This window comes from Psittacula echo (assembly GCF_963264785.1).
Source record: "Psittacula echo genome assembly, chromosome: 15".
Taxonomy (NCBI): Eukaryota; Metazoa; Chordata; class Aves; order Psittaciformes; family Psittacidae; genus Psittacula; species Psittacula echo.
In genome coordinates, this window is record NC_137751.1 from 4,527,449 (window position 1) to 4,548,580 (window position 21,132).

At 57.7% G+C, this 21,132-nt stretch overlaps 4 protein-coding genes across 7 annotated transcripts in view; 2 read left to right on the forward strand and 2 right to left on the reverse strand.

Annotated features, from left to right (window-relative positions):
- The window catches only part of STX1A (syntaxin 1A), a gene marked incomplete at its 5' end in the record, with an annotated part of 56,459 nt that extends 51,632 nt beyond the window's left edge, over positions 1-4,827 (forward strand). The window contains 4 exons of the mRNA XM_080629983.1: positions 1,956-2,029; positions 2,239-2,376; positions 4,005-4,115; positions 4,739-4,827. Coding sequence (XP_080486109.1) covers positions 1,956-2,029; positions 2,239-2,376; positions 4,005-4,115; positions 4,739-4,816 — 401 coding nt within the window. The 3' untranslated portion in view covers positions 4,817-4,827. The remainder of the gene's footprint in view (positions 1-1,955; positions 2,030-2,238; positions 2,377-4,004; positions 4,116-4,738) is intronic.
- A 3,398-nt stretch (positions 4,828-8,225) lies between these two features.
- On the reverse strand, positions 8,226-13,188 carry BUD23 (BUD23 rRNA methyltransferase and ribosome maturation factor). Of its 4 annotated transcripts, XM_080630076.1 has the most exons (12): positions 12,995-13,188; positions 12,833-12,870; positions 12,553-12,648; positions 12,283-12,365; positions 12,091-12,187; positions 11,741-11,837; positions 11,335-11,385; positions 10,661-10,746; positions 10,277-10,322; positions 9,917-9,978; positions 8,748-8,837; positions 8,226-8,611 (listed from the first exon to the last, which is right to left on the reverse strand). In XM_080630076.1, exons 1-12 carry the CDS (start codon positions 13,040-13,042, stop codon positions 8,557-8,559), a joined length of 849 nt encoding a protein of 282 aa, XP_080486202.1. In that variant the 5' UTR covers positions 13,043-13,188; the 3' UTR covers positions 8,226-8,556. The 4 variants fall into 4 exon arrangements, 2 of the variants coding, with proteins under 2 accessions (XP_080486202.1, XP_080486203.1); XM_080630077.1 differs by lacking the exon at positions 12,553-12,648; XR_013958071.1 differs by lacking the exon at positions 8,226-8,611 and having other exon boundaries at positions 8,742-8,837; positions 8,957-9,978.
- Positions 13,037-14,300, forward strand: DNAJC30 (DnaJ heat shock protein family (Hsp40) member C30). The gene has a single exon (XM_080629753.1). It carries the CDS (start codon positions 13,070-13,072, stop codon positions 13,787-13,789), a length of 720 nt encoding a protein of 239 aa, XP_080485879.1. The 5' UTR covers positions 13,037-13,069; the 3' UTR covers positions 13,790-14,300.
- A 3,485-nt stretch (positions 14,301-17,785) lies between these two features.
- On the reverse strand, positions 17,786-19,941 carry VPS37D (VPS37D subunit of ESCRT-I; the record flags this gene model as incomplete). Its single annotated transcript, XM_080630092.1, has 4 exons — positions 19,691-19,941; positions 18,800-18,971; positions 18,435-18,517; positions 17,786-18,265 (listed from the first exon to the last, which is right to left on the reverse strand). Exons 1-4 carry the CDS (start codon positions 19,823-19,825, stop codon positions 17,786-17,788), a joined length of 870 nt encoding a protein of 289 aa, XP_080486218.1. The 5' UTR covers positions 19,826-19,941.
- Between the last annotated feature and the right edge of the window lie 1,191 nt (positions 19,942-21,132).

Sequence of the window (21,132 nt, forward strand, 5' to 3'; positions counted from 1 at the left end):
TTTGGATCTTTGTTGTACTCATGTCGTAGGATCATGGACTCACAGAGTGGTTTGGGTTGAAAAGGGCCTTAGAGCTCATCGAGCTCCAACCGCTGCCACGAGCAGGGACACCTTCCACTGGAGCAGCTTGCTCCAAGCCCCTGTGTCCAACCTGGCCTTGAACACTGCCAGGGATGGGGCAGCCACAGCTTCTCTGGGCACCCTGTGCCAGCGCCTCAGCACCCTCATGGTACCACATTTTTTCCCTATGTTCAACCTCACCCTACCCTTGATCAGTTTAAAACCGTTGTCTTATGCTGGGGACCCCTGAGCTGGATGCAGAGCTCCAGGGGGTCTCAGGAGAGCAGAGCAGAGGAGGAGCATCCCCTGCCTCGACCTGCTGGTCACACTGCTGGTGATCAGCCCAGGAGACACTTGGCTTTGTGGGCTGCAAGCGCACACTGCTGGGCCATGTCCTGTTTGTCACCCAACGGTATCCCTGAGTCCTTCTTCACAGGGCTTCTCTCCATCCATCCATCCATCCATCCATCCATCCATCCATCCATCCTTCCATCCATCCATCCATCCATCCATCCATCCATCCATCCATCCTTCCTTCCTTCCTTCCTTCCTTCCTTCCTTCCTTCCATCCATCCATCCATCCATCCATCCTTCCTTCCTTCCTTCCTTCCTTCCATCCATCCATCCATCCTTCCATCCATCCATCCATCCATCCATCCATCCATCCTTTTTCTCTCTTCCTCCCTCCTTGCCTTCTTCCCTTCCTCTTTCTCTCCCCCAGTCTCTGCTGGTACTGGAGATTGCCCTGCCTCAGGTGCAGGACCTTGCATAGAAAGAGACATGTAGTGAAGCGTGAAGATGTCCCTGTTTAAGGAACTCCCCATACAAGGTGGCAGTGTGCACCATGCCTGTGGGGTGGTGGCCAGGCACGGCTGGGTAGGCAGGTCCCTGCATGATGCTCCCTGGGCAGTGACACGTTTGTGGTGAAGGTTTGGACCAGGGTCAAGGTTTCTGGCGTCTCCCCAAGTCCCTGGTGCAGCAGCAATGGAAGCAGGAGCACTGTCCTGTGGGCTGTCCCTGCACTCTGCCACATCTCCTCCATCCCCCTTTCAGAGGTGCCCTGAACTCATCCTGGAGGATGACAGCACTGACAGAGCCTGCAGGCAGTGTGTTGCAGGGGAGCTGCTCCTGCCTGTCTTCCTCCATTTGCTCCTTATCGGCCTGCCCAGCGCTGGCATCTCTGCAGAGCGCTGGAATTTCACCTGGAATTAACCTTGCTGTTAGCCTGAAGAACATGTTGAAATTCATGCTGGAGGATCAGTGTAACCCACAGAGCGAGTAATCTCCCTGTGCTGTGTAGGAGTGTGGAGTGTGTCCATGAGGAAGGAAAGGCAACCATGCACAATGGTTGAATTGCTCCCAAAGGAGGAGGGCTGTGTTGCAGGGGGAAGGACAGAGCCTGGTTTCTCATAGGCAGCTGCAGCGCTAAAACTCAGGCAGCCCAGCAATTGCAGCAGCACCTGCTCAGCCAGCAAGCCCTGCTGAGCCCAGTGTCCTCATCATCTTCAGCTAGCCCAGGATCTGCAACATCCCTGCTCATGGCTTGCTGCTCTCAATCCCTCCTCCTTCTGAGCCCACCAACGGGGTCCTGGTGGCTGCTGGTCCTTTGGCACCACTCGCTGCCCTGCAGGAACAGGTAGTGGCAGACGGGCTTTCTGGGTGAGCTGGGCCAAGCTGACTGCTTGACTCCCCTAAAAAGAGGGTCAGAGGGCTGGTACAGGGTCAGGCTATGGGATGGCAGCTCCCTGAACCACCTGGTGCACTCTCCAGGCTGAAAGCTTTGCTGCACTCCACTCTAGGGAGATGCCATGGAAACAGGAGCTCCCTGCAGTAGGGCCGCAGGACTTGTGGCTGTAGCAAGGGCTCATGGCTGACCTGTGTTGTGTCACTTCCAGCTGGGAGGACCACCACCAGCGAGGAGCTGGAGGACATGCTGGAGAGCGGCAACCCAGCCATCTTCTCCTCTGGGGTAAGCACTGGCTCGTCCTGGGAAGGGGCTGGGTGGTGAATGTGCTGACACAGTGGAGAGCTGAGCACAGCCCTGTGCAGCAGGGCTCTTGGGTCTCGCCTGAGGATGCTGCCTGAGCAGGGGCCAGAAGATGGAGTGGGGTGCCCCCCTCTTGATGCCCAGCATCTGAGGGGCTAAGCACACTGCTCAGTGGCCCTGTCTTCTTGCAGATCATCATGGATTCAAACATCACCAAGCAGGCACTGAATGAGATTGAGACACGGCACAGCGAGATCATCAAACTGGAGAACAGCATCCGAGAGCTGCATGACATGTTCATGGACATGGCCATGCTGGTGGAGAGCCAGGTAGGGAGACACTGCGGTCCTGTGGCTGGCTCGCCTGGGGAGATTGAAGGATGATGGGGCTGCCTGGGTGGGTGCTGAGAGGAAAAACTGTATCTGGGACTCATGTGGGTACCACTGGGGCTGAACTGGGCTCCTCAGGGCCTGAGTCACCCAGAGTCAGGGGTGCGGCATGCCCAGGGTGAGAGGTTCGGTGATGGGATCAGGAGGAGGGTAGCAGGTGGCTGCCATGCAGATGGAGAGTCTCCATCTCCTCTGGAGCACTGGGCCCTGCTGGGTGAGCTTGGGGTGCCGCCAGACGTGGTGGTCCTGCCAGGCTGCCCCTGCCGTGCCGCCAGCCCGCAGTGCTCAGCCCCTGAGCTGGGCACGTGTATGGTGTCTCTGCTCACCCCACTTCTTGCCCGCCATGCTGCCATGGCCCGAGGAGACATCAGTGGCAGGTAAAGCCCCGCTGAGCCCCTGCCGGTGCTGCATGCTCTGCTGTGCATGGCCATGCCCTGCATGCCTGCGGCTCTCGTGTGGTGCTAGGGCCTGCCTGTCGTGGGCAGGCAGGGGTGGTTGTGGTGAGGCAGCATTGGTGCCTGTTCTGTCTGCCCTGGGGGACAGATGTGGGGGGTTTGCAGTTCCCTGACCCGCTCGAAGGGCTGCCACTGTGCCAGCACCCTGCACTGCCCTGTGGGGTGGGAGGCTGGCACCAGGAGCAGAAGAGTGCCGGGCTGGCAGTGGTGCTGGCATGGGATGTGCGGGCATGGCACAGGTGGGAAGGAGAAGCAGCAGCTTTAGGCAAGGCAGGGAGCAGCAGAAGCCTGGTGGGAGTCAGTGCCTTGGGGTAACACCCAATGCTCTGCATTAGGCCAAGAAATGAGCATTGCAGAGCTGTTGGCCAGAACCCTCCGGCTCTGCAGCCCCTCTGTGCCATGCAGGAGAGCACTGGGCTTCAAGCCACCACCCCCCTGTCAACCCTGTCTGTGACATGAATTGTCAGGCTCTGTCTCCAGCTGCTGCAGGACCTGCTGGTTGCTTCCCTGTGTGTTCAGGGCGGGGAGCTCACACCAGCCTGTGTCCCCATGTCCACAGCAGTCTGCATTCCCTGCCCAGCCCTGCAGCCGGCAGAGCAGGGCAGGAGCTCTGGCAGGGCCCTGCAGTCCTTGCCAGCCTCACTGTGGGGCCCTGCACCTTCAGCAGGGTGCTGGTGCAGATGAGAGCAGTTGGGTGTCCCTGCATGTGCATGGTTTTGTGAGCATCCCACGTGGCACTGCTGATGCGGTCCCTGCTCCCCTGCCATGCCTCTGGTTTCAGCAGTGTGTGTCAGTGTAGATCCTGTTGTGGCTTTGATGTCACCTGAGATACTGGATAGGGCAGCTACCAGGCCAAGACTGGGCTGGAGACCCCTTGACCCTCACCCTTTCTTGCCTCCCTGCTAGGATGTGCACAGAGGTCCCAGCCCTTCTGGGACAGAGCCCCGACTCCAGGGCACTATGGGGCATCCACTGCCTGCTTCAACTGAGGGTCCCTCTCTCGCTCACAGGGCTGCTGGGCAGGGCAACATCCACATGGTGCTGGGGAGCAGAGCAGAAAGGAGCTCACGTCTGCGTGTGTGCGGGCCTGTGGGCTCTGTCCGCGTTCTGCAGGGTGAGATGATTGACCGCATCGAGTACAACGTGGAGCACTCAGTGGACTACGTGGAGCGAGCTGTGTCTGACACCAAAAAAGCAGTGAAGTACCAGAGCAAAGCCAGACGGGTGAGTCACGGCACTGGCTGACTCCTCTGCCCCGGGACAGGCCCCTGCCTGCCCCACTGCCTGCCCCACTGCCTGTCCCACTGCCTGCCCCAAGGATCGGGCAGCATGGCACAGACTCACAGGTGCCTGGACTCTGCTTTACCCGACACCACTGGGGTGCAGCACAGGTCTCACGGGTGTCACCAACTGAGGCAGAGCTCCCTGGCACAAGCTGTGTGAACAGTGCCGATGAGCCATGGGCTGAGGTGCTGCTTGGGGGGGGGGAGAAAAGGGGACAGGGTGGATGGATCCTGTGGGCCAGGCCTGCTGTGAGAGCCACATCCCTTGACAAAAACCACAGTAAACAGGCATGGTCCAGCTCTGACCCTGAGTGCAGAGGCAGCTGCCTGGTCCTGTATCAGCTCAGGGACCTAGGAGCTACCAGCTCAGCTTTGCCAGCCCAGGGCTGAAGGGAGAGCTGGAGTGCCCATCCCTGCCCCTCTGGCTCCCAGGGGGCTGCTCATATCCTGCCACGAGGAAACAGGAATGAGGCAGAGTGCAGCCTGGAGCTCTCAGTTTGCAGACCTCCAAACTCACAGTCCCCTCTCTCCTCTCTCGCTGCCGATGCTGGGACACCTGAGCAGAAGAAGATCATGATCATTATCTGCTGCGTGATCCTGGGCATCGTCATCGCCTCCACCTTCGGTGGCATTTTCGGCTAGACTCACCCCGCGGGACTGTTTGCGTGCGATGGACGGAGCTGCGTGTGCCGTGGGGCCGCAGCCGCACCGGAGCAAACCACGCAGCCCCGGAGCCTCCCAGCAGCATTTCAGTTTCTAATGCATGGTTGTTTGTGACGCTGTGTGTGCGGTGCGGTGCGTCTGTATGGAGGGAGCGCCAGCCCCGGGGCGTAGGCAGGGTGCAGGGGATGGTGATGGGCAGGAGGGGGACCCTGGGAGGGAACCCAAGTTCTCATCACTGCTCCAGCCTACATGGCTGGCTGGGGACAGGGGTGCCCTTGGGCACTGCTGCTCCTCCTGTGCTGGGCAGTCTGCATTAGTGACAACCAAGGATGCAGGGTGTCAGGGCTACTCAGGAGCACAGTGCCCAGTCAACCTCCCCCAGCTTCCCCATTACCTCCAGCCAGAGCTCTCATGTCAGCTGTGTCTGTGCTTACAAACACCTTTCCTTGGGCTGCTTCTCTCACGGGACCCTTCCCCAGGGGTGTGTGCTCAGACGGACCCTGCCTGCTCCTGTCCCTGCCTGTCCTGTGGCCATGCCTGGCTGCAGGGCTCTATCCCTGCTGCCCCTCCAAGGCAAGCCCTCGCCCCAGTGTGGGTGCCAGGGGCTGGATGTTCCGCTGCTGACAGTGGGTGCCTGATGGAGCGGTGTAGGATAAGGGGCTGCTGCTTTGGGCCATCAGTTGCCTGGGGATGGGGACAGGCCACGTGGGGACACGTGCTGCATGCTGATGTTGGCCTGGTGGTACTTTAAGGCCAGCACATTTCACTGGTTGCTCTGCCTGCACCAAAGCCTCATTATTCTCTGTCAGCCGTGGCACACAGTGGCCCTGGCTCCTTCTGCCCGCAGGCCTGGGCTCTGTCTGCTGGGGTTTGGGGCTGGCTCTGATGCCCACAGTCCCTGGCAGCACTTGCCTGGGATCAGGGCTGCATCCAGCCTCACTTCTCCACGTAGGCACCTATGGCTGGGGCTGGAGGCAGCCAAGCTTTCTCCTGTTGTGGTCCCTGGAGCAGCCCTTGTTGCATCCACACCCCTGCTAGCTAAGAGGAGCAGCCTTCCTCCTCCTTGGTCCTACAAGTTCCTGAGCAGGGCAGTGCCTGACTCCCCCTTCCATCTCTCTGCCACCTCTTGGCACCCGCCTGCTCCTTCCAGTCTTGGCACAAGGCCCTTGTGCCTGCTTGTCCCCTGGGCCATCCAGAGAGGACCCACACGTGGCAGGATGCTGTGGAGGCACCTGGGTACCCTCTGCTTCACCCACTGTGTGGACACAGCCACTGTGGTGGCCTGAGCCTCCCGGCAGCTCCGAAGAACCCTGTGATGCCACTGTCTGTTTTCCTCAGGCTGGGAGCAGGGCTCTGCCCTTACATTCCTCTGTAGATTCCAGGGCTGCAGCTGACTCATGCACATGCCAAAGCACCAGTGAGGAACCCAGAGCAGGGCAGGCACTTGGAGCCACACGCTGGGACAGGGTCTGGATGTAAGCCTAGATGGTGGTAGCAGAAAAAGGGCAGCTGATGTCAGTGAGTACTCCAGCTGCAGCTGCGTTTCACCTCTCTGCTCCGACCAGGGTCCCTGTGCTCCTCCGCCCTGGCTGGGTGCTGTAGCACAGGAGCTGGCCCTATGCATGGTGCCCATGGCTGGGGGGCAAGGAAGTGGGCTGTAGCCAAGACACAACACTACCTTCCTCAGACACAGCCCTGCCCAGCAGCAACCCAGACGTGGCTCTTTCCCTGCCACTGTTACCCAAGGTCCCACTGTACAACCGCTGGTTGCATTCAGCTGCCCTTGGGAAGCGTGTCCAGCCCAGTCCCCTGCCCAGCACAGGGGTGCGACCATGGGAACAGCCAACTCTGGAGCTCTCTTCTTTCACATTCCAACAACGGATGTGAGCTACAGCACTGCAGCCTGTGTGTACGAAAGGGCTTGGGGCACAGGGAGCCCCGCAAGAGGGAGCAGGCCAGCTCTGGAGCTCCTCCAGGGCGGGAGACAGGCATGGGCAGGGTCCTTGATCTAAGGGGAGGGAGCTGGAAGTGATGTACGAACGCCTGCTGCTCCTGCCCCAGTACAGTTCCCTGTCACCATACTCTGCTGTGCTGAGCCAGCAAGAACGCTGGGCCCCCTCCTCTGGGAAGCAATAACACTGCTGGCAGGGCTGCTCCTGGGTGGGCAGGCAGAAAAGCTCCTCTCAGGCTCTTCCCTGCAGCGATGCCCACTGCTAGCTCAAGGTGATCTTTTTATCTTCCAAGCAGCGGCTTTTGTGGCACAAGCTCATGTGACATCAGGGCTGTGGCCCATCCCCGTCAAGGCACAAGGCTAAGAACAGCACGAGGGGGCTCTGGCACTTGCTCCTTCCTCGTTGGTACCACCACCACCAGCAGCCCGCCAGCAGCAGGAGCTGGATGGGGCCACAGTCAGCAGCTCCGCCACTGGCACTTTGCTGGGATCCTGCAGGCAGTGGTGGTGCCAGGCTCCAGAACATGGGAGGCAGAGGAACAGGCTGCCACTGCTGCCCCACAGGCAGGTTCACACTGTCCTCGCTGTGAGGGGAGGGTGTTTTGGTGCAATAATTACCCCTGCACTATGGGAAGCCCCGCTCAGTTCCTTTTTACCTACCTGTTGTTGCATGTACAGACCAAATCACCAACAATATGGTTGTGCTTTGGGGAGACATTTCACTTTTTCTTTCCAGCCCCTGACCTCAGACCGCTTGTCCTCTGGGTTACCCCGCCTCTGTTCCAAGTGCCACCTGCCCTCCCAGCACCGGGAGCGTGTCAATGCAGTATTCCACGAACAGTGTGGGGCACGCACAGCTTGCACTTGAACTGGGGATTATTTTGGGGTTTTTTTAGTGATTATATGTACTTGAAAGGTTTCCAAGTCCCCTCTCCCCGTGGAGTTGTACTGTTGCTGTACTGTGAGCTAAGTGTCCTTGTTTTCTATGTGGATCTTGACCCTGGCTTGCTCTGTCTCACTGGGCTGGATGACACTGTATGTTGCCTCTTTTCTCCTTCACCCTTTCTCTTCCTGCTAGCCTCCCTTTTTCCCAAAGCTTTGGGTGCAAAACAGCTTCCCATTTTGTGGAATTTTTATGTAGAATAAACATTTGTAACTGTAAAGCTCTGGCTGGCACCTCTGTTTCAGGGGAAGGGAGGAGATGATGAGGAACAAGGGCTGGAGTGCAGACAGCCCTGGGAGAACTAAAGCATACAAGCTGGGCCTGATGCAAAGTGCTCACAGGACTGATTGCCACAGGAATAAAACTTCTGCCAGGAGGCAGACTTGCCTTCATGGGACACACCTTTATGGTGTCTGGGAAGCTGGCAAGGAACTAGGTGCTATGTTCCTACCTCAGTACTCCCCTACAATGAGCGCAAGATACAGGAGACCAGCGATAGTTCTGCCTCATGGACTGTTTAGTGGAGGGTGAACATAATGTTCTGCCTCATCTGGAGCTTCAGATGGTTCAGTGCACTCTCACGAACATAAACAATGGCATTGCAGGCACCAAGGGGCCTGAGCACTGCCTGCCTTCACCAGGAAAACAGGGCTGGAAGCTTCACAGTCAGCTGTTGGACAGCACTGGAGCCAGTTTATACCTTCAAGAGCCACAAAGATCTGTCCCAGCAAGTCCCAGGCCTGAAGTGTCCACTTATGCCATCCATGAGAGGCTTGCTGGAGACATCAGCACACTATATTCCACGTCAGCAGTGTCCAAAGGAATTCAGAAGCGAGGGCGGCGCTTTCGACCCGTGTATTTTGTGTCTGCTCGCACTTCCCTGTGGAGAAAATCAGAAAGCAACTAAGCACAATCGTTCTGGGAGGGGAAGGAAAGTGGGTTTATGGCAGGAGTTTGACCAGGTGACAGTAGGCCAGACCAGCACAGTCAGCCTCAGCTGAAGCAGCTGAACTTACTTGCCCTGTCGTCGTCTACGTTCCTTCTTCTCAAGGATCCAGTCCCGGCTTTTCTTCACAGACTTGCCCTTGGCATTTCTGAACCGTGTCCTGCAGAGAAAGCAGACAGCAGCTGGAGAGGAACTGATGTCCAGGGGCACAGTCTTCTGCCCTGGAGGATTGCCACCCAGAACTGGGCATGCCCTCTGCTTCATAAAACCAGTGAGTACCTCTCCTATGACCCTTGGGGTGAAGAGGGGTAGGTGGTCAAACAGTCCAGCTCCAGACGCACTGAGGAAGAGGCTGCTTCCAGCCCTGGCTCTGAACTGAGGGATACCCACCCTCCATGGGCTACAGCAGGCCAGCACTCCTCTGTGCCATTTCGACACATCAGCAATATGCTGGGCAGTGGGACCTTGAGGGAATACAGACTCAAGCACAAGCACCTTCCCCTTGTCTGCTCTACTCCAAAGAAAGCAGACAAAGCTCTGGCTTCCCAGCAAACTGCCAGTTCTGCTATTACCTTCCAACACAAGGTACCCCCTGGACTAAGCGAGCATAGAAGTGCAGTGTAAGAGGCAGGAAAACAAGCCAGCCACAAGCTCCTGGCAGCCATGACGACTTTCCTCTGTTTTCTGTTCTCTGTCTCTCCCACTGGCTGCAGGAGGAGCTTCTCCCTGCACCACTACCATGGGAGGAGACCTGGACAGCAGGAGAAACCCACCAGGCCACAGTTAAGCAGAGTTAAGCAAACAATTTGACAACAAAAGAAAGGCAACACCAGGCTTTAGGCACAGCAGCCTGCCTCCCCAACAGAAACCACTACGGTTGCTATCAGCAGCACTGTAAATAGCCCCCCTCACATCACCACTGGCCTACACTACAGCACTGAGCTGGAGAGCCAGGAGCTGGACAGAAAGTGCTAGGGTAAGCATCAACCACAGCAAAGCCCTCCAAACTAACCTGTTGTGTTCCTTGTGTCTGGCCCCCTTCAAGAAGATAAAAGTAGTGCCCATGTGGGTTGCCAAGGGTCTTCCCATTCTCCTCTCTTCAGTTACTTCTCACATGGCAGCACTGTGGCCCTCAGTCAGCAAAACCCAGTCCTTATAAGCCACCCCACCCCTTGCTTTAAAAACTCAGCCCTTATAAGGCCCCCCTGCTTGAGGAGAACTTCACCTCCTACATGATACCTCTCATTGGTGAACTTTGCCTGGTGCATCTCTTCTTCATCAGCACACTCGGTACCAAGGCCCTGAAAAGCAAATTTGGGAAGTTTTGCTCTCCTCTGGAACAAACAGAGCTAACAGTCATGTCACCTAAATTAAGGAGAACCCAGGGCTCTCTAAGAGAAAGGACCAGAGCAGGAACAAACTGGTCTTCCAGAAATTGTGGCAAAGAAACCGTATCTCAGGGAGAGCAGGAGCTGGTGAGACTGACAGCAAATGTATAAATGAAATCACTCTGCATGTGCAGAGCTGCCTGGCTCCCATTCTTGCCCACATTACCCAGCAGCCAGGAAGGCAACTCTGCTGCATTGTGGAGCTTCTCACCTTTGGTAACATGCCAGATGCCCCAACAAAGAGACAAAGGAAGAACCTAAAAGAACAAGAATAAGGAGCATGAAGCTGTAATTCAGCATGTAATTCCCAGTCCCCAAGCAAGACTCAGATTTTTGTTTGTAACAGTCTGTTTGTAACAGAGTCGGTTCTAATCTGTGACCTCTGTCCAGGACTATCACTGGAAGTGTTTAAGGCCAGGCTGGACAGGACTTCAAGCAACCCTGCTGTGGCAGACGCTTGGAACTGGATGAGCTTTAAGGTGTCTTCTAACTCCAACTGTTCTATGATTCAAAGAATAGCTTGGGGAAAAGAAAATCACTGCTAAACCCAGGCCTCACCCCCAAACACCCACATACACAGATGCACAAGACTCACTTCTTGGCTTTGGTGCTGTTTGGGTAATCTACCACCATTCCCCCAGTAAAGCCAGCTCTCATGGCCTGGGCAGTAATGAGCTCCAGCTGGAAAAAGAAGCACGTGCAAGAGTTATTTAGTAGTCATCCACCAGCAATGCCCAACAGACCTCTTGGCTCAGCCACAGCTAACTGTGTGTGCCAAAGATGGGTTGTTCCTGCTCCTGTTCAGCTCTGCACCACACTCCCAGCTCTGCAGTACCATCAGGACACCAGTTCCACTGCCTTCATTTGGTTCTCCCTGCTGCTCAGTCTAACCTGAGTTAATTGGCACAGCACACTTACTAGGAGAGGGATACTGGGCTGGATTTCCCAGCTGTAGGGAGTTACAGGACAGTGCTGATGACTGCAGGCCAGACTTCAATCCCAGTCACAGAGCAGAAAATCCAGGACAGCAGATTCAGATTCTGTCCTGCCAATTTCTTTAATTTTAAGGCTCACCTCAAAACAACCTGTGAAGCCACAGAAATAGCATTCTTCTTATAGGTTTCTTTTTAGGGCTCTTGAAGAGCTTTACAGAGGGTGGGAAGGACAGAGAAACAGATCTCATGTGGAGAAATTCAGAGCCCCAAAGAGCACACAGCTTCATTGCCTTGCTCTGCCTGTCCCTCTTCCCCACTGAGTGATGTCCTGTACCTGTTCTGAGTTCTCAGGGTACAGCTGCAGGACAGCTCGGGATCCTCGGGCCTATAGGAAATAGTGTCAGTGAGTCAGTGCAGGCAACCCCTCTGGTCACTCAATTCCCAGCCTAGACATTAGCACCCTCCTCCCCAAAGCCTCCTGGAGAAGTCTCCCAGGAGAGCTGTTCAGACTGCAGAGCCTGCTCCTCCACAGCACAACAAGGCACAGATTAACAGCAGGGCTCAGAGAAGCATGAGAGACCATACAGGCAGGCAAGGAGATAGGAAATGGGTGCTCCTGCCAGTCCCCCACTTCAGAGCAGCGTTTACTTAAAATACCTGACTTAAAATATCTTGCTAAAATGCACCAGTGAGGATGTAAAAGTAGTCAAGAGGCCTGACTAGGAAAGCAGGACACTCACCAAGGCAGTATAAAGAGTTGAGAAGAATCGATAAAGGCGTTTTGGAGGGCTGTGCGATTTCTTATCAGCATTACAAAGCCACTGCACTGCAGAAATACTGGGAAAGAAAACAAGACACCTGGGACACTCAGCCATTGCTTCTTTTGCACAGCCTGTCACCTCCTTTAGTACTTCCAGCACTAATTCTCTCCATGTAGCTTTGTCTTCTGTTTTGCAGTTACACAAATCCCTCTGGAGATTCACTATTCCAAAACCCAGCAAGGTGCAGTAGTTATTCAAGCACAGAAGAATTGCCAAGCATCCCCTTTAGGCCAGGTATTCAAATAATCCACTCAAGTACACAAACTGACCTGATACAGCCATCAAACATGCCAGGCCTGAAAGGAATGCCATCACCCACGTCTGCAAGGAGAAGGTCTCCTTCCACCTCCCTCTCCACGGCCACATCTGCACAGGACAGAGCACAGCTCAGGCAACCACCTCACACCTTTGGGACCTCCCTGAGGCAAGGCAAGGGTGGCAGGGGAGGAGAACCGGCTCACCGAGCATGGCAGGACTGATGTCCATGCCAATCCAGTAGTGACCCTCCTCAGAGATGTAATCCCCGCTCAGCCCAGAGCCGCAGCTGAAGGGAGGGACAGCAGGGCGGTTATGGGCCTGCGCTGAGGGCGATGCTGGCAGCCACACGGCTGCGGCAGCCCGGTTCTCTCCATCCCACAACTGACAGACGCCGGTGCCCTAGGGCCGGGGTGCCCCCACCCCGTGTCCAGTGCCAGCGCTGTCCCAGCCGCCCCACGTGCCACCGCGCTCACCCGACGTCCAGGAGGAGGCATGGCCGGTCCTGTGGCAGTCCCAGCAGCTCCACGGCCCGCTCCGACATCTGCGACTGGATCTCCACCACCCGGGAGCTGTAAGGCACGGCCGGGGCGCGGGCAGCCGGGGGCAGCCGCCGCCTCCTCGCAGGGCTTCGTTCCCCACACCGGTCTCACGGCAGGACCCCCCCCCACCCCGGCGGGTCGCCCCACTGCCCCAAAGCAAGACACTCCGCCCCGCTCCCCACGACAAGCTCCGCAGCTATCACCCCCACCGTACTTCTGCGTGTACTTCCGCGCCTCGGCCTCATCGTAGAACTGCAAGGAGAAAGAGACGGAGCCGATGAGACCAGACCAGACCTGACCTGACCTGACCCGACTCGGCTCGGCTCGGCTCGCCGCAGCCGGGTCTCCTCTCCACTCCCCACCTCCTGCCGCTCACCAGCTCGGGCGGACCCCGGTGCTCGGGCCGGCGCCCACTGCCCGCCATGCTATCGCGTGACGTCGCTGCCTCGTGATGTCACTTCCCCCCGCCGGCCGCGGAGGGCGCCGTCCCGGCCAAGATGGCAGCGGGAGGCCGTTGAGGCAGCTCTGCCTGATGGAGCCGGCAGCGCTCGGGCGCCTGCAGCGGCTCCTGCCCGCCGGCCCAGGAGTGCTGCGGCTCGGCCGCGCCCTGGCGCCGTCCCGCGGGGCGCAGGCGCGTGCCGGTGGACCTCCGCGGGGGCACCACGACCTGTACGAGGTGCTGGGAGTCTCGGCGACAGCGACAGCAGCTCAGATCAAGACGGCATACTACCAACAGTCGTTCCGCTATCATCCCGACCGCAACGCCGGTAGCGCCGCCGCCGCCGCTCGCTTTGCCGCCGTCAGCGAGGCCTACCGGGTGCTGGGTAGCGCCACCCTGCGCCGCAAGTACGACCGCGGGCTCCTCAGCGCCGAGGACCTGCGCGGCGCCCCTCAGCCCTCGGGCCGCCCGACCGCTCCATCCCCGGCGCCGCCCCGCGCCCCCGCAGCCGCCCGCCGCGGGCCCGTCACAACGCCCTTCGACTTTGACGCCTTCTACCGGGCGCACTACGGGGAGCAGCTGGAGCGGGAGCGGGTGCTGCGGGCGCGGCGGGAGCAGCTGCGCCTCCACCGGGAGGGGGTCGCTGCCCGAGGACGCTTTCAGCTCCTCTCTGACCTCTCAGTCGGCCTCTTCTTACTTCTGGGTATTGCTCTCCTCTATGGCCTCAAGTGACAGCGGGGCCACGCCGGGCTGGATGGCTGCCAGGTGACACAGAGTAGCTGGGGGCATGCCCTGCGTTCTCACAGTCGGCAGGCATTGTGTGCAGGGGCTGCCGCCCAGGCTGTGACACTTCCCCTCTGCTGGTGCAACCTTCAAACCCAGTACATGACCAGACATGCTGATACGGCCTACACACGGTGCCTGACAAGTGAATGCGGTTCATGGACTCTGATTTGTGGACTGTGACATTGACCTTGCTGGGAGCCACATGCCTTTCCTAAACCACAGCAGAGATTAAATGGCTGTTAGTGGTGTTTGCGTGTGGTGTGTGTTCATGGGGGTGCTCTCACTGATGCTGATTTATGGCTCGCTGTGGTTTTCTGTTAATCCAAGAGATTAACTCTCTGTGCTGTCACACCTACATCTTTGGAGAATTTTAGGAGTGTTGGTTTCCACACTGCATCATTGCCCTTGTTTGTCCCTCTTCAGGGCTTGCACTGAAAGGAAGTCTTGGCATTGGCAGCCTGGAAGAAAGAAATCTGGGCTCGTGGCAGCTTGTGTCCTGGTCAATGTGTGACATCACCTGGAGGTGCTGCTCAAAACACTTCTGTGTTCAGAAGAACCTGTCCTGTCTAGGGCTTGCCAGGAACTTTGCACAAGCCCATTCCACATGGGCCTTTGTGGCTGGGAGTGGTACACTTCTGAGCACTGAGTGGCACTGCTTGTGTTTTACATGCATCTAAGCATCATTTGCACATAAAAGTATTTGCCTGTTTAAGTACTGGAGTGTTGTAAGAACTATAGGTTTTGTCTCTCAGAGCTGCTGCCTTTCCTCAGATGAAAGCTTCACCTGTGCTATGCTGGTACTACATGAAGTTAGTGAAGCTTCATGGTATTGAACTCTGAGTGTCCAAAGACTTCATCTGCATTACTTTGCACTGGATTTGCCAGGCCCAGCTGGCAGCAGTCTGTGCAGGAGCCAAGCCCTCGCCTGTCACCACAGTGCTCCTGGGTTATGTATTCTCCCAACACAAAAGTGTTAAAAGCAAATGCCCTGTGTTCTCCAGTTGTGGAGTTGTGTGGAACTGAGCCTGCGGCAGTAGCGTGACAGGGACTGTAATGTCTGATGGTACAGGGTATGTGCTGTACAGGAGAGCTTTCTGCCTTCTCTGGGAAGCATTGTACCACTTCCAGCTGCAGGCTGTGGAAACTGGTGTGTGTTTGGAGCAAATTCAGCCCAGGAACAGAGAGAGGTTTCCAGTATCCTCTCTGGTTGTCAGAGCATTGGTTACAGAGTGAAAGTCTCCGGAGCTGTGGCTCTGTGTCAAATGCTGGTGCATTTTCATGGTATAAACCAAGTCACTTGAAGGACTAGAGGCAGCTTCTCTGGCTAAGTTTGGCAGGAAACGTTCTTTTCCAGGCTGGATTGATCTTTCTTGAATCTGTGTAGTGCTGAAGCCTGGGGCTGTTCCTACAGGTAGATTCTGAACCAGCTTCCTGGCAGAGAGAGGCTCTGGTGTGGTCCAGCGTGGAGCAGGAGGAGCAGGCTAGGTGGTCTACTGCCTGAATCATTCTGCCCCGTAACACTGGGACAGAGAAGAGCTGCTCCAGTAAGCCAGCTGCTCTGTGTCTGATGCTTGGGTCTGAGGTTGGGAGGTGAAGTACCAAGGCACCATGAGTGAGCTAATCCACATGACTTTGGGCAGTTTATACTACTGGTTCTTCATTTCTCCATAAGGTCTCTTGAACATTAAAGATACCCAGCCGTGACAAAATGACATTTTTTTTTTTGGTGGGCTTGGGTGGCAAATATTCCTTGTACTTGCTGGAAAATAGACTATTGTTCAAGGTGGTGTTCCACATGGTGTCTGCAGCAGGCAGAGGAAGAGGGTGGGGAGAGGGGGTCCTGTTTCCCTGAGGTCATGCTGGGAGGGGTAGGTATGCAGCCTGCAGTCAGTGGGGAATGGGTAGGATGGCCTTCCTAAGCCACTCTGGACTTCAGTCCTGCCCTGTGTAGCCCTGTTCTGTGCTGCCTCTGACACAGTACTTGCTGTGTACGTGTGATGTATCCTCTGGAGAGGAACCAGAGAAGGGCCACAAAAATGATCCAAGGGCTGAGCATGCATGAGGAAAGCCTGAGAGAATGGGATTTGTTCAGCCTTGGGAGAGGAAAGGTCAGGGGAGACCTTGCCATCATCCTCCAATATTTAAAGGGTGGCTACAAAGAAGACGGAGACTTCCTTTTTACAAGGGAAATGAAAAGATGAGGGGTGATGGGCACAGGTTACCCCTGGGAAGATTCTGACTGGACACAAGAGCATGATTTTTCACATAATCTCCCCAGGGAAGCGGTGACTCCCCAGAGTTGGATGCTTACTTAAGATTGGGCTGGACAGGGTGCTGGGACATCTAGTCTAGGCCATGCGTTGCCTAGAAAGGTTGGACAGATGATCCTTGATGTCCCTTCCAACCTGGGATTCTCTGATTCTTTCCCCTCCAGCTGGAGAAGCTGGGCTGCTCTTTGGAAAGGAAGGGGTTAAGCTGGGCTCCTGGCAGGTCTCTGTGGGTGCCAGGTGGACAGTGAGCTGCAGGCTGTATGAGCAGGGTCCTGAGCAGCACTGGGGGGGGCAGCTCCCCCTCCTTTCGACAGCATCCCCTGCAGCGACTTCTGTTATTGGAGTTAATGGTTAATAGAGTTAATGGTTTTCTCTGTTAACTGGGGTGCTGCCACAGCCGGGGCCCAGCCCGGGGGTTTACAGCCCTGGGGCTGTGGCTCAAAGGATCTCCTGAGGCTGGCCGTGCTGGGACACCCCTTCTCCCCCAGGAGGCCTGTTCCTCCTGCGCTGGAGGCTGCTGCCAGGCCCAGCGAGGGGCTGGGGAGGCCAGGTCCCTGCTTGCCCTGCTGGGCCTTGGCTGTGCATTGGGGCTGAGCTGCCCCCAGGCTGCTGCCAGGGCCATGCAGAAATGAATGCAGGTGCATGCCTGAAGGCAACACTTCCTCCTCCTTGCCGAGGTGAGTGGGGACACATTGACTCCTCTTGAGGTGGCCCTGCAGGACAGGCAGCACTTGGTGCAAGCAGGGAGGAGCACAGAGGTCACCTCCTGCCTGTTATCCAGTGCTTCTGTCTGCAGCTTGCAGAGCTTTGTCCACAGCCTGGGCCCTGCTGAAGAGACTGTTGCTGCCGTATGTGAGGTGCTGACTGCACACTCTTAGGAGTGAAGAGGCAGATGCCCAATGCTGCCAGGTTCCCCAGAGGCACTGGATGCACGAATGCTGCACCTACACTCACTGCCAGAACCACTGCTCTGGGGCAGTACGTGCTCCAAACTGGATAAGGACCAACACCAGGGTTGGAGAACCCGTTTTCTAAGCAATCTACATACCAGTGCCAAGCTGCAGGGTGGGTAGGCATGTGGGAAATAGGAAAAAAAATGCTATAACCAGATGGGCTGAAAGCATGAGAAGGACGTGAAGCCAAATCAAAAGCTAGAAACAGCATAAGGGACGCTGCAGGGCATTGATGGGCTGAGCCAAGTGCAGGTCCAGCACCTGGGGGCTCCCCAGGCTGGAGGATCCTGCTAGATTTTCAGTCTATATTTTCAGCAAGCCTGGCAAGTATCCCCCTGGAACCACTTCCCCCCTGCCTGTCCCATTCCTCTGTTCATAGCCAAAGCCAGAGTAACACAGAGCATTGAAAAGAGCCTTTATTTAGAAAGCACATGGTGCCCAGTGCTCCCGTGTCCCTGCCTACCTCCCACCTGACTGAGCCCACTGACATCCCCACAAACTACCAGCCCCCACCTCCTGTCACTGCTCCTCTTGTTGTGGATGCAGAGACCTCCCCCAGGCAGCTTCCCAAGTGCAGAACCCACTGCCCAACCACAGCACCCGCCCCATCCCACCCCCTGCCAAGCACTTCCATCCTTCTGTGAGCACCCACCCTGTGCCTGCCCAACAGGCTCCGCAGCCCCTCAGAACTGACAGGGACATCCCCCATCCCTGCCCAGCTACCGGTGCGGAAGCTCCTGCTTCTGCTCTTGCTGTCTGCAGGAGGGCTGGGGGCTGAGCAGGGGGATGTGTCCAACGAGGTGCAGGGGCGAACCGAGGCTGGGAGTTTTGGAGCAGGGAGATGCTGGCTGGTGTCCCAGGGCTGGGAGATGGTGCCTGGGAGGTGCAGTTGGCATGGCAAAGGGTAGAACAGCCTCTGAGGGGATGAGAAAGGTGGGCACAAAGCCATAGGAGAGGTTGAAGGCTTTGGGGACTACTCCATTCTGCAATGGGGCCAGGCGGGCTGGTGCTAGGCTAGGTAGGGCCCCTCGGCACCCTGTGGGGCCCTCAGGGTCCCTGCCCACCCAGTCCTTCTGCAGCAGCTCCCGCAGTTTCTCCAGCTGTGTTCGGCAGATATGGGAGCGTGTGCGACTCTGGCAGAAGGACTCCAGAAAAGAATCAAGGGGCAGGTCCTGGGCCAGGAACTGCTCTACCTGTGCCTGTGGGACACCAAGCCAAGAGAGCTGTGGGACCACAGAAGGAGCCCAGATGGCTGAGCACCCCCAGACTCTGGGCTCTTCTTCAGGGCCTGGCATGTGGGAGGGCACAAAGAGTAACCAGGGCCCAGATGAGGAAGAGGCAGCATCACAGGGGTCTTGCCTGACTCACCTCTGACTCTGCCTCGGAGGCATCGAGCTTGGCTTGGAGCTTGCCCAGGGCACTCTGTGGGCTCCAGTTCTCCAGGTACGCCTCTGTGTCAGGAAGGGATGGGGCTGCCAACAAACCTTCACCAGGACATCCCTGTTTCTGGGACTGAGGTCTTTCCCATCCCCAAGCATCAACTCCCTCCCTCCCCGAACTGAAACACCCCCAAACACATCCCTGGAGCCACCTGCATCCCACCATGGCATCCATCCCATTGCAAGCAGCATCACCCCCCACTGCTCCCAAGTGGGCTGTTTCCCTGGAGCAGGTTTGAGGATGCTGAGCCTTGGGGATTCTCTGCCTCATCCCATCAACTGTGCTCCACTCACCCAGGCGCTGCTGCTTGTCCCAACATGCCTCTCGTATCTCCTGCAGCTCCTGGTACTTGATGGCCAGGGCAGCCTTCCCGTCTTCCAGCTGCGGGCGCAGGGACAGATTCACTTTGGCCTGGGTGCAGTTTGAAGCCAAACACATCTCCCGCTCCAACTGCAGACTCTGGAACTGTGGGCATGGGAGCAGGGGTTGTGTGTCAGCATCGGGAGAAACGGGCAGGACCAGTGAGAGTGTCTGGGGGGATGAACGGCCCCAGGCAGCTTGCCATGAATGGGGCAAACCTAATGGCTGGCTGCCAAGGATGTTAGGAGAGGGCCGCGCACCGCCCGGGCTGTGCACACACCTTCATCCCGGGCAAGGGCTGGAGTGGAGCTGGGCTGCGCTTTGCCAGGATTTTCTATTTTATTCCCTTTGCTTTTGCCCAGGGCTGAGGAGGATCCCGAGAGCCCTGACCCTGCTCCCGCGGGGGGCTGTGGGCACCGAGGAGCACTCGGGCGGGGAGGGCACAGCGAGAGACAAGGGCCTCCTCAGCATCTGGGCAGCGGTTCTGCTGGCCCAAGGCTGCCCGCCCGGCGATGGCCGCCGAACTCCCCCGAGGCAGCCACCGCCCGGGACTCCCAAGCTGAGGTTTCCCCGCAAGGCAGCCGATGGGTTCTGCTGCTCCAGAGCCCCGGGGCGGATTCCAGGGATCGAGGGAGGATCAGCGACCCCCAGGGCGCGGCGGATGCTGTCCGGATCCGCAGCCCCCGGTGCCGAGGCTGCGGGCGGCTCCTTCCCCCGCACTGGGCGCGCCCCCGCGGCAGCAGGGCACGGGTCCCCCGGCCAGGGTCGTGTGTTGCCCCCCTCCCATCCCCGCCGTGCTTCCCCCGGCCTCCTCCACCAGTTACCTTCCTGCTGAGGCGGGCGGCGCGCTGCAGCCGGGGCTCGTCCTGCAGCAGGGCGCGGAGCTGCGCGGTGCTGAGCGCGCCGAGGCGGCGCGGGGAACCGGGCGGCACCGGGGGCCGGGACATGAGCCGGGACATGGGCCGGGGACCCCCCCGCCACCGGGAGCCAGGCGCGCCCCGCGCCCGCCGCGCGCCGCCGGTCTTAAAGGAGCCGTAGCTGAGAACAAGGTGTTGCGGTTCTGCACCGCGCCGCCCCCGGCTGGGGAGTGGGGAAACTGGCACCGCACCCCCGTGTGTGCACAGAATTATCATAGAGTCATCACAGAAACGTACAATCCCAGACGGGTTTGGGTTGGAAGGGACCTTAAAGCTCATCCAGTTCCAACCCCTGCCACGGGCAGGGACACCTTCCACTGGAGCAGCTTGATCCAAGCCCCTGTGTCCAACCTGGCCTTGAACACTGGCAGGGATGGGGCAGCCACAGCTTCTCTGGGCACCCTGTGCCAGCGCCTCAGCACCCTCACAGGGAAGAGCTTCTGCCTAAGAGCTCATCTCAGTCTCCCCTCTGGCAGGTTAAAGCCATTCCCCTTGTCCTGTCCCTACAGGCCCTTGTCCCAAGCCTCTCTCCAGGTTTCCTGCAGCCCCTTTAGGCACTGGAGCTGCTCTAAGGTCTCCCCTTCAGGAGCCTTCTCTTCTCCAGGCTGCCCCAGCCCAGCTCTCTCAGCCTGGCTCCAGAGCAGAGCTGCTCCAGCCCTTGCAGCATCTCCATGGCTGTCTGGACTTGCTCCAACAGCTCCATGTCCATCTTGTGCTGTTGCATCCAGAGCTGGATGCAGAACTGCAGGGCGGGGGGGGGTCTCCCCAGAGCAGAATAGAGTGAGAGAATCCTGCACTTCACCCAGCTCTGTGCATCCTCTGCCTGCATGCTGCTGTGTGCATCCTGCATTGCATCACACTATGTGCATCCCTCGCTGCACAGTCCAGCATCCTGCACTGCACTGTGTGTGCCCTGTGCTGCACCACACTCTGTGCATCCCACTTGTCACTTCAGTGCCATCACCCCTTACACTGCACTTGAGCATCCTGTGGACATCCTGATACTGCTGTGCCCAGCTGCATCAGGAGCCATGAGATGCTAGCTCTGGGCAGGTCCCCTTCATCCCCTGGGAGATGGGAAATGTGGGGTGATGCTGCCCCACTCATGATGGGGAGCTGCTTGCAGCAGAATATTGAGGTCACTAAATGTTTGTAGGGATTCAGAGACCTTAAAAGATACACTCAGCAGAAACTTGCCTGAAAGCTCAGCTCCGTTACAGGACATCTCTGCTGGAAACTCACCTTGTATCTTTGCCTATCTAAATTGGTCTTGGAAACTTGGATATGGTGAACCTATTCCTGTAGTGATCTCTTCCCTCTGTAGTGCCTCCTAATACCTAACCTACTTC

What these genes read in the sequence shown, in the direction of transcription:
- BUD23 (XM_080630076.1), bottom strand. Translation starts at nt 13,042, where the DNA reads ATGGCGGGCAGTGGGCGCCGGCCCGAGCACCGGGGTCCGCCCGAGCTG. An exon ending in GCGCGGAAGTACACGCAGAA is followed by an intron (nt 12,649 to 12,832) that starts GTACGGTGGGGG and finishes CGTGCCTTACAG; the next exon opens with CTCCCGGGTGGTGGAGATCC. An exon ending in AACAGCACCAAAGCCAAGAA is followed by an intron (nt 10,323 to 10,660) that starts GTGAGTCTTGTG and finishes TTGTTCTTTTAG; the next exon opens with GTTCTTCCTTTGTCTCTTTG.
- DNAJC30 (XM_080629753.1), top strand. Translation starts at nt 13,070, where the DNA reads ATGTCACTTCCCCCCGCCGGCCGCGGAGGGCGCCGTCCCGGCCAAGAT.